Source organism: Electrona antarctica, assembly GCF_951216825.1.
Source record: "Electrona antarctica genome assembly, chromosome: 5".
NCBI classification, from domain to species: Eukaryota; Metazoa; Chordata; class Actinopteri; order Myctophiformes; family Myctophidae; genus Electrona; species Electrona antarctica.
In genome coordinates, this window is record NC_136810.1 from 37,631,731 (window position 1) to 37,644,051 (window position 12,321).

The window sequence follows — 12,321 nt, forward strand, 5'->3', positions numbered from 1 at the left end:
TCTTCAGCCTCCTGCAGAAATGGGGCAAGGCCAGACAGAGCCCTACAGCTAAAGGTTCAACATAGTTCCTGGAGGAATAGTAAATAGTTACTTTACACAGATTAGGAAAAAAGGTCATAGGCCTCACCTCAGATCTAGAGAATATTTCTGTAATATAGAATGTTCATTGTTTTACCAACCAACCAGCCTAATGGAGTTTTACATTAAAAAAAAAAAGAATCTCCTTCTACAACCCTATTAGTACATGAGGCATAATGAACAAGGGTTACAGTGGTGGAAATCAGACGTAATAATGTGTGTAAAGAAATTTTATTTTCTACTGTACAGGTCTCGTTTCCATACTGTAGCTTTAGTACATGCAGTATAGACCGTCAACGATATTAACATCAAGACCAAAGTGCTTTTGTAAGTTTCACAGCCTCCCATTCATATGAAAGAAATTCACAGTCTTGTGTTTGAAATGCTTACACTAGTCTATTGACTGTGATTAATAGTCTGTCCCTTCAGTTTGGGACGCTGAGGCCACAGTAATCAATACATATTCTTCCACTTGTCTCAACACGGGGTGGTTTGTCAAAAAAGGCTGACACTTGGTCATTAACAGTAGACTGAGGATCGCTAACGTTCACATCTATATACAACCGGAAGCTCAATACTGGTCGAGGCCAGGAGCGCCACGCCTGTGATTGTGGATGTAGTGTCAGAACCGACACAGGCACATCTTATGCACATCCGTGCCAATATAGTGGCTGAATTGAGAGAGAGGGGAGATAGCCGTAGATGAAGTAGCCTTGTGTTAGTCCTCGATGGAGCGGATGTATCTCTCATATGCCGTCTCGTCCATTAGAGAGTCGAGCTCTGCAGGCTTGGCAATGGTCATCTTCATCAGCCAGCCTGCAACACACGTCAGGTTACAGGTCAGAGTGGATGAAACTAGCGTATTCGAATGTCCCATATCAACCAGTACGTTACTTATCAAGACCATGCAATGGAGCCAGTATGTTCTACTGGAGCAGAGAAGTTGTGTTGTCGACTACTAACCCCAACCTCAGTCACGTAAGTAAACATAAAGCTAAGTTGTTGTAGCACAGTTTCACAATGTTTTCATTTCGGCACAGTAATTTTACTTCTGCGTTTCCATATCGCAGGCAGTAGGCTCCAGTAAAGCCTACAGGCTATATTGCATGGTCTTGATAAGTAACCTGCTGGTGATTATGGGTTGATATTGACAGCATTCGAATCGGGTGATGAAACACTATCCTAGTTCAGTTTAAATGGTGTGGCAGTAGCTCAGGAGAATCAGAAGGTTCCGGGTCCGATCCATGGCTACCCCCATGTTAGTGTCGACTCGAGGTCCTGGTGTCCCCGAGGATTCTAACCCCCAACTACTTCCGATGAGCAAGTTGGTGCCTTGGAAAGTTTCCACCGCCCGTAGGGGGTGTGAATGCGTGTGTGAATGGATGAATGTAAAGCAAAACATTTGAAATTTTCAGAAAATACTGATCTACTAGCGATTTACAACAATCTAAAAAGCTAAAAAGGAATAGTCCTATCGATTACTCCCCCCATGGACGTTTTTATTTCCAGGGAGGAAAAAAAAAGAGTCTGGGACCGAGTCCACTTCAATTCGGCATAGAGTAGCACAAACATCTATCACTCTCTGCTGATTTCTGATCGTCTGCTAAATTCATGGTGTATGAATGTGTGTGTGAATGGGTGAATGTAATGCACAATCTATGTAAAGCCTTGGATAAAGGCGCTATATAAATGCACCATTTACCATTTAGATTCTCCCGGCGGATCCTGCCGGGAGCTGCCTATGCCATAGAAAGCATAGGTTGACCCTAGGCTAATAATTTGATAACCGGCGGAGGAGACTCAGGTTGTTGGATCAGTAATGCAAGAAAAAAAAGTCCATGGATTCAAGGCTTCATAGGATAATTCATTGATAGAAAATAAGTCACTTTTGGGGTGAACTATCCTTTTTAGGTGGTTAGTCAGACTACTCAATTTGATCGCTAAAGATAATCGATAGTTTAGATTATTTTTTTTACTATGTAATGATGTTTTATATTGTTTTTTTATTAATGAACTACAAGTCTGAGAAGCTCCCTGACAAATGAGCTCCCTGACAAATTAATTTCACTCTTTTTACTGTAAAATTTTTTTTAGGTGCGACAACAAAGTCTTTCCGATTCTGATTGTTGCAGCCCTAATATCCTCACCATCTTCGAAGCAGGACTTGTTGACCAGGCCCGGGGTGTCTGCCAGTCGGGTATTGACCTCTACAACTTCTCCAGTCAAAGGAGAGTAGAGCTCACTGGCTGCCTTCACGCTCTCCAGTGCACCAAATTCATCTGGAACAGAGGTCTGGATTTTGGCTTGATGCATAATTCAGTGCATAAAAGTCCAAGTCACAGAACTACAGACAGGGTCACAGGCCCAGTGCCAGTAGAGCTGCATGGGTCACAGATGCCTTTATAGAGATGGAACTGATCTAAATGTGATTGTAAAAGTAATTTGTTATATTAGGTTAGAAGAAGCAGCTTGTCCGGCGTTGCCAAGGGCTATTGCACAATGTCTGTTGACAAGCAGTTCTTCGTGGCAATGTTTACAGGGAGGGAAATGCATAATCAGGTGGGCATGCATTGCATTTCCAATTTAAATTGTTCCCGACATGTGTGGTCTCCAGTAATTGAACATTATCTGTAGATATCACAGGCATTCAAGCCTTTACTAATAATCACACTCGAGTCTAAAACAAATCTCCCATGGTGCCAGATTCTGACATGAGATTTTTACCTTGTTGAGACAGCTGTGTGCCCACCTCTGGCAGTCCACAATAAACTACATCTCCCAATGCTTCCTGTAAAGGATGTGTAAGAGAGCAGTGACAAAGTTAGTCTCTTTTAATTCACCCTACAGTTAATTTTAACAGTCTCTGTCCTCTCGGGCTTACCTGTGCAAAGTTACTGATACCGACAGTTCCAAAACCACCCTCTTCTACTCGGATCCATTCATGTTTGTCTGTGAATTTGAGACCTGTGGGATGACAGAGCACGATTAAAGAATGAGTCTTAAATTATTACTGTGGTGATTCCTGTGCACTGACAGACCGTTTTCCCTTAGATAAGTTTATTTTAGATACGTTTATTTTACTTTTATATTTTATAATTATATGGAAGTGACTTAAAATGAGAAATGTTCTCCTTAACACCTGAAAAAGCAGTTGTCCTGTATGAAGATCATGACATCACGGCTTCAAGGAAGTTGCTAGTTGTCAAGTGTATTGATGTACGGTACTTTGTTATTGACCTAAAAATCACGTCTAGCTTTTTTTTTTAAAAGACAGCTATAATGTGCCTCGTATAGTTATTAAAGGTTTAATTAAATGTATATAATAATAAAACTTTATTTATATAGCCCCTTTCAAAATTGCTTTACACAATCAGACAGGAAAATAAGCAACAGAAAACATTTCAATAACTCTTTGGATGATGATCTCAGGCAGCGGGTTGGGACATAGGGGGAGATTAGATCGGAGATGTAGGGTGGAGCGAGACCGGACCTAGCCTTGTATATGGTGAGGAGGAGTTTGAAATCGATTCTGAAGGAGATTGGGAGCCAGTGTTGGGATGCTAAAACAGGGGTGAATTTCCTGAAGCCAGTTAAAAGGCGAGCGGCAGCATTCTGTACTAATTGAAGACAATGAATAGATTTCTTTGTGAGGCAGGTATACAGCTAGGTCAGGGGTGGATAGAAATTATCTGATTTTATGTCAGGGGTGGATAGAATTTTAGAAATGATTTGATTTTAGAGATGTTTAGTGATAAAATGAAGATTGGATGACTTTCTTAACCCTTAGAAGGTGAAAGACGCCAATTGGCGTCTTCATCAGAATTCCGTAAATGATCAATGACGCCAATTGGCGTCTTCACAGTTTTTGATGAATCTAAACATATTAATATGCTCCGAAGCGCTGTTTAAATTCCTGAGCTTATATTCCAACTACATTACCCAGAAAACCCGTGTCACGTGACACACGTGTACGTGTTGCCATTGGAAGCTGGTCCCACCCCCTGTAAACAGTGGGGGCAGAGGGAGTCTTCATAGTTTTCATTGTTTTGCCTGTTTGCCGTCTCGCCCGAGCGATTTTCTAGCAGAAAAAGTTGAAAGCAGTACTATTTATTTGAGCGAGTTTTGTGGTAGTAGTATTGATCCATACGCGTCCCAGTCGCCTTCTCCAGGCGGAGTAGCCCTGGTCCAGTGCTTACAGCGAGACTCGCTGCTCCCTCCCTCCTTTTTTCATTGTCTCCCCATCGTCGTCCGATGAGCTATACCGGGAAACCATTGAAGAAGACGATCAACCCGGAATGTTTTGAGGTAATCTTATTGTAGAAAATGCCCTTCTATAGTGATCAGAAATCATAAGATGATCGCTACAAATAGATGCTTGGATAATTACTACTACTAGTCAGATCATGACGCCAGAATGACTCACCACGATGGCCCCCAGCCATTAGCCAACACCGAAGGTGCTGGCTAATGGTGTTGGTCGGTGCATTGGTGCTGGCTAAGGGCTGGAGGGGGGGGTTGGTGTCGATCGGTTGGTTGGTGCAGTACAAATGTATCGTAGCAGGCATGCACGCATGGCAGTACAAGTATTTTATATTGTAGCGTGCCTTATAGGCGATCTGATCTTTAGAGTAATGTTCGCTCCTTTTATTTACTGTCTACAAAGACGGAGAACAAACATGCATCGTTTACTGAAGCAACGCGTGGTTATGATGACGTTGCTACAAGGATCGGAGGGGGGACGTGGAGTGAAGCTAACAGTAGCGTATTATATAAGATCTGTATGACGTTTCATTGACGTCTGAGCTTGCATGATAATTGCATTCATTGTATATAATCATGATTGTACATTGTTTAGTGTGTCTCCGTGTGATGATGATGATGACGATGATGTCAGATAGCTTACGTCCCCCCCCCCCCCCCCCCCCCAACTGGCTATTGGCCGGGCTGACTACAGCTAAATGTTTATTTTTATATATTTAGAACTGGCATCGGAGGAGGAGGATGATGATGATGATGATGAAGACGAAGAGTCAAGACTGCGATGGAGTTCTCCGACACTGAACCGGATGCATTCATTCATTTCAGTTGTTGTTTTTTTTAAATTTAGCCTACACACACACACACCGTCAAGAACAACTGGAATGCAGTGGTTTGGGGACACTGGGGAGTTTGGGGACAACTGTTTTGTATGTAGGCCTATTTATTTTCTGTAATATTTATTATAATTGTATTATGTTAGTAGTCATAAAAAATAAAAGACAAGCTTTTACAATGAGTTAGACCTGTCATGGCTATTTTGTTCACTAGTCTGAGGTTTATGGTTTGACTAAGCGAGTTTCAACTGTGATTTACTCTGTAACGGTAGATGGTAAGAACCCAATTTTTTTGTTATAATACAGTATACATTCAAGTCTATATTTTGATACATATCATGGGCACAAAGTCATATCAAAACAATGTCCTTGGATGAGTTTTTTATCAAAACTGTTTCTTCACAACAGGTTTTTGAGATACATGCATGAATAGACACGGTACTGGTAAGACTATGTAAACATGGTATATATCAAAATGTGCGTTAGAATGTCTAATTTTACCCCAAAAAAGAATTGAGTTTATATGATGTTCCATTTCAGAGCTAGGGGGACTTTTAGCTGGATAGGTCAGATTGATCATGACTGACCATGCTATTTATAGATGGCAAAATATCTACAGTGGTACATGTGATAAACTTTTTATTTTATTTTAATTGAACTAGACAACTCACCCTTTAAAATGAGATATTGCATGGCTATGTACGCCCAGCAGAAAAAAAGTTATTTAGAAAATAAAACTTCAACCGGTCATAACTTTTTTTGTTGTCCTAGAAACACTACCCAGTGTAAATGCAGGCTCTTTTAAATGGCTTCCAACACCACAACTAAACATTTTATCAACTCAGTTCATTTTTTTCCTGGAAGCAGACAAGCCAAGCTTTCTCTGAAGGTCTTTCGTTGTCACACATTCACAGCAGAGAATTTTCAATAAATCATTCAAAAACGCCATTCTGCCATAGAGAAGTCTAAAAACTATATAGAAATCCTTGAAACTCTCAAAGAGTTAAAGGGTAAGAACACTTTAGAGGGTTGGGTTGTTTTCTTACCTTATTATGGGCAAACCAGCCCATTCCATGAGTTATTTCGCTCCGTTGTGTTGTCTATTAGCAATTTAATAAATAAAAATACCAGCCCATTGACTTCTATTGTAACAGGGAAACAGCTCTCAAAGTCACTCTTGTAGCACGTAAACCAACCCAAAAAAAATAAAGAATAAAAAATAATCAGGAAAACTCATGTGGTTTTATTTTCGTCTTTTAAGATAGATTTATAAAGTTAGTATTTTAGTCGGAGATATACTGAAGCAGTACTACGGTGTCCCCAACTCTGGCGGTGACATCTTGTGAGGTTTCGTTTGTAAACAAGTCTCCACGCTGTTTGAGATACGAGCAGTCCCAGACACAGACACTTCTTCTAAAGTGTCTTCTAAAGTGTCTCCCTCAAACACGTCCATTGTGTATGTTTTTAGTGACAAGCGGACGAGATAAAATCCATTTGTTTACATCCCCGTTGTGGCTCAACAGCATTCCAATAATACGCTTCAGGAGTGGGTGTACAGTTTTGGTCCAATCAGATCGTTTTTGAGTGGTGTAAACCACTCCTACAACTGGCTTTTGTGTGCATAAAAAAATGACCGTGGTTGCTATGTTCAAAATAATTTCTGACGTAATTAAATCACACCCGGGTGAACTGGATGACCGTAGCAACCGTGGTCATTTTCTCTGCGCAAAAAAAGCCAGTTGTGAAATCACATCCAGGTGTGATACATACATTTATCAAAAATGATAGCTTTTTTTACTTAACATATTTTGTGTGATTTCATTACGTCAGACATTACGTCAGACCACAGCTGATCATGCTATATAAAACCTTACACCACTCAGTTCACACGGGTGTGATTTTTTTTTTACTCAACGCGAAGTCGCGAACAGCAGTGATTCGGTCGGTGTAGGCATACCTACCGGATCTTCTTTCTACACAAATTAGTCAAAACAAGACAAAATTGACATTTATTAAAAATAAAACCGCATGAGTTTTCCTGATGTCATTAAACCTGTCAGAATCAGCTTTTGTTGCATTGGTTTATGTGCTAAGAGTGACGTTGAGAGCCGTTTCCCTGTTACAATGGAAGTCAATGAGCGACTTTTTTATTTCTTAAATTGCTCATTTCTAACCACAACGGAGCGAAATAACTCATGGAATGGACTAGTTTGTCCATAATAAGGTAAGAAAACAACCCAAACCTCTCAAAAAGTAGTCTTGCCCTTTAAGGTGCGGTTCAAAGTTGAGGTCGGGATCAAAGGTGACGCCTAGGTTCTTGACAGTGGGCCTGAGATTTAAGGTTAAGGGGGCAAGGACCTTTTCTATTTTGGCGCCGGCGAGAGGGGGGCCAAACACGAACACCCCAGATTTTGAGTCGTTAAGCTGGAGGAATGTATATCGTCGATATAGTAATAAAGTATCCTTGTTTTTTTAATGTCAGGACTCTGAGTGAAGTTCACCAGCCTGGTAAACAAATGCATTATTTGCAGGATTACATGCGCCACGGGATGTTTTCCATTATGTAGAATTGCCTTTTTAGATGAATATTAGTGCTATATAAAATTGCCTTGCCTATGTGATGGTGTGTGGATAGCTGGTAAAAAAAAATTATTGAATACTTCTATTAGCAGTTTGCAAAAAAGCACAGGGAAGTACAGTTCAATAAAAAGGTCTGCTAAGAGGATTTTAAATCTAAGAAAGCCTATGGCTTGTTTCCATTGGGGTCCTTTTGTACTTGATTCACTGAAAGATGAACTATGTTTATGATGAGAAATTATATATTATTAGGTACTATTTTTCCATATAATTAGAATTTTCTGCATTTAAATCATGCATCTGTTGCCGTATTGAACAGACACATGAGTACATGAGTCTGCCTGGCTGTCAGATAATCTCTGTAATATGAATTTACTAGCCTTGGATCAAGACTATCAGATGTATATTTATGAGTCTTGATCCAAGGCAAGACACGAAAGTAAGTCAGACTCGATAAATTACATCTTATCGATAAAATAGTATGATAGTGTTGATCCAAACTAGTAATGTACTAATGTTGCAATTGGTTGCAGGCAGCTTTCTAAAATGTTATTTTTTTTAAAACACACCCGTGTGAACTGAGTGGTGCAAGGTCTTATATAGCCTGATCAGCTGTGGTCACTGACGTAATGTCTCATTCCGGCCAATCACAATGCACCATGCTCATTTTTTGGTACGAACAGATACGTAGACTAACAAAGCTGAAATCACACCGGGTGAACTGGGTGACCATAGCAACCATGCTCATTTTTTGGTACGAACAGACAGACACCTAAACTAACAAAGTTGTAGGAGTGGTTTACACCACTCAAAAATCACACCCATGTGAAGTGACCCATCATACATCATCATACCGTACTCATTCCGGCCAATCACAATTTGCATCCTCACTTTTGTCTTCAATGTTTGTGTTTACGTAATGTGCTTACGTAAAAACACTTGAAAATGGCCATTCATTATCATTTCAATGGCATTCAATGTTTGTGTTAGGACAATGTTTGTGTTTACACACACCCTCAAAGCTGGACATTGGAGGGGCTAGCGCCCCTCAAAAAACAAACTAAAAGGGGGATGAGTGAGAACTAAGTGGGTGGTTATGGTTGAGATACAAGTGACAAGGTTTGTAACATATGCTCGTTTCCAAACGTTACGTGCAATAATCAATGATTATTCCAAACCTAATGACAGCAGAGGTGCATTGCTGCTAGACTCAGCCTAGCCATGGTTCACATGACGCTTGTACTTCACGAGCGTCATGGCTTAACTGTTAACTACATTAAAACATTTCGCGGGGGCGAGTTGGTAAAGGGGCGAGTCGTTTGGTATTCTGAAAGTCATGTTTCAGGGCTAGCCTCAGCCTGCTACAGCAGTGGTTTTTAAACCACCAGTCCTTGAGGGGGTTCCAGCTAAAATATTGGAGAGTTGAGTTGTTAACCAAATTGATTAATTCATTCAAATGGACCCTGTATGGATTTCTTGTCTTGAGAGTTACCGGTCCATTTGGTCTCATTTTACGCCCTCATGAGTTACATTATTGTTAACAGCTGCATTACTTATTTTTCAAGAGGTCTCTACACAATTAGATAATGTAGAATAATTGTTATTTGATCGTTTGCTTGTAGTACCACATCAATACAGCATGGAATTGTGGACAAAATCCTATCCAACAAGGAAATATTCTAAAGTATTGGGTCTGAGAGGCTAAATCCCATCAAATGGTGGTCGGTGGCTCAAATTCAGAATAAATAATGGGCCTCGATATGAAATATGTTGAAAACCACTGTGCTACAGCTACAGTTCTGCCTCAATGACGTCCTCTTTGCGATTAGCTGAGGCTAGGCTAGCTCTGGTCCATAGCTCCAATGCGTCGCATTAGAGCTATGGACCAGAGCTAAGGCTAGGCTAGCAACCATAATAATACTTATACAACAACATGCTAACGTGCATGTTGTTGGACTAACGCAACTCTTTTTCATATTTACCTGCGAACAGTCGACTGGAGGTAAAAAGAGTCCGTTGAAAAGTTGCATTAGATGTTAGCCGCAGAGGACAGCGAGACGCCGCCGTGTAGGTAAACAGCGGCAAGGCTGCAGAGAAGTTGGAAGACACGCAGCGAAGGAGCATCCCACTGGCCGCCATCTTGTCGCGTTCTTATGATGAATGATGTTGTTAGCCACGCCAGGCGCATGCGGGAAGTGTCATCAGCAGTGTTGCCATGTCCGCTTCGGGCTTGTTTTTCTGTAAAGTTTTTTGGGCTTAATCCTAATGTTGTTTAAACCCAAATTAATACTATATTTGTCTGCGGACAACCCCATCTGAAAACATGTTGTGCCAGGAATCCCCACACAAGATTTGTGTTGTTTAATATTCCACATTTTTCACATTTCTTCAAGCTTTATTTGAAAATAGTAGATCTACAAGCTCACAACGCGTCACATCGTTACAAATATCCTCAACTGATTTTGTCCTCATCGTGATGTCATCAATGTCACCCTACTTTGTATAATTCCTCCTCTTCTTCAGTCTTCAGTTCCAAATTTGCATTTCCACTTTGTTTACAATGTCCACCATTGATTTTCCAAGCTGGCATGGAATGGAAACAAGCCTGGTTTTATCTAACATCAGTATTATAATGACTCAAATATTAAATAATCTGCATATCAGCACCCCCACCACCTCAGGACATTGTGGTACTGCAGCTAAAACTGCTTTCAAAGTCCAGAAAGAAATGACAGCAAGATGGAGCCCTTTATGTAAAAGGGCGAAGTGCTTGCTTCTTTTTGGGCTTGTTTTAATAGACCTGGACCTGGTTGCTTGTTTCTCTCACACAATCTGGCAACCCTGATCATCAGATGAAGACAAACCACGCCCAGACTGTAACTGACAAGACAAAAAAACACGCCCAGACTGTAATTGGAGCAACAACAACAATCACACTTTAACAGATGTGCAGCGATTTCATTTCATAATGACTTGTTTTTGCACAGCTGGCTGAACTCATTAGAGGGGCTTTACATATGTCTACAATATATTAACTCAACATGTTCCTACGAAATACATCATTTATTTGTTCATTTGATCACACAACTCACCATTCAACAAACCATGTGCAACCCAGATTCGGCTCAAAAAAGGGATTAAATTAATTCCGCTCCTATGCCACTAAAATGTGAAACGCCCTACCAACAGTCATTAAGACATGACTTCTTCAAAACAAAACCACTCTCAAAGAGCACCTACGGACGGGTGCAATTCGAAACTGGCCCCCATAAATAAAGTCTGAGTCGTCGTCCCATGCAGTCCCCACCTGCTTTCCCCCCATACTGTACTTGTTTTCCCCCCTTTTTTAACTTTTTTTTTTTTTTTTTAATATAAAAGTGTAGGCTATATATAAGACATATATATATAATATATATGTCTTGGACTTTAAAAGTTCTGATGAATTGAAATGGTGGACCCTGGCCTTTTGTAAGTTTACAGTCTAGTGCCAGTTAGTGCTTCATGGTTTGTCCACAAAGTAACAGTTTTTGTATTGACTTGTGCTTTCGTTTGAAATGTACCCATTCTACATACTGTGAAATACAAATGTCAATCAATCAATCAATCAATCAATCAATCAATCACAAAAGCAAATCCATGGCGCTGCCTGCTGTTGTTCTTGTTCCCATTCTATCACGTTTACAGCCAGCAAGTAGAGCTGTTTCTGTCGCCCCCTTGTGTGTATCTTTGGGCAGCCACTGTAATTGCCTTCAGAGAAGGAAAATGAGAATGAATGAAGTTGGAAGTTTTTTTGTGAAGCAGGATCTTCCTCCTGTTATTCAGCTAGTTATTCAGGCGGAAGGGCAGGCCCAATACGTTTGTTTGTTTGTCAACCCCAAATAGAGCAAATAGTTTACAAAACCACTCTCAAAGAGCGCAGGTGGACAGCTGCAAAATTCACTGGCCATGTAAATTAAGTCCGAGTTCAAGCCTGCAAATCAAATAATTAAAGTTATATAATCTGGTATGCTGTTGATTGTTCAGCTATGCACATAGATTGCTCGCAGGCACACAAAGCACAGCAGTGTACACTGCCCAGGGTAACGCATTACAGTTCTTTACTCATTCATCTGTTGTCCAGATCATGTTTATTCGAGAGATGACTCAGTCATGTTAGATGAGTCAGTCTCTCTTTAAACTTCCATAACAAGATGATTCACTATATTCACTATTGCATTGGTTTTCAACCTATTTCATATCAAGGCCCAATTTATTCGGCATTTGAGCCACAGAACACCATTTGATGAGCTTTAGTCCATGCTGTATTGATGTTGGTACCATTAGGAGAGATAACAGGCAAACGTTGATTAAAATAACAATTATTCTACATTCTCAAATTGTGTAGTCTTAAGTAATGCAGAGTTTAACAATAATTTAATACTCAAGTGTAAAATGAAACCAAATGCTATTTGGTTTCATTTTACACTCCATTTTGTTACCAACCTTCCATCATTTAGCTGGGGACCACCTGGAACCCCCTCAAGGACCACTGGGGGTCCCCAGACCACTGGTTGAAAACCACTGCACTATTGGA

At 40.4% G+C, this 12,321-nt stretch overlaps 1 protein-coding gene across 1 annotated transcript; it reads right to left on the reverse strand.

Annotated features, from left to right (window-relative positions):
- Positions 1-293: 293 nt before the first annotated feature.
- On the reverse strand, positions 294-9,927 carry LOC306922853 (glycine cleavage system H protein, mitochondrial-like). Its single transcript, XM_079500718.1, has 5 exons — positions 9,731-9,927; positions 2,960-3,042; positions 2,803-2,866; positions 2,226-2,357; positions 294-894 (listed from the first exon to the last, which is right to left on the reverse strand). The coding sequence occupies exons 1-5, from the start codon at positions 9,885-9,887 to the stop codon at positions 797-799; spliced, it is 534 nt and encodes a 177-aa protein (XP_079356844.1). The 5' UTR covers positions 9,888-9,927; the 3' UTR covers positions 294-796.
- Between the last annotated feature and the right edge of the window lie 2,394 nt (positions 9,928-12,321).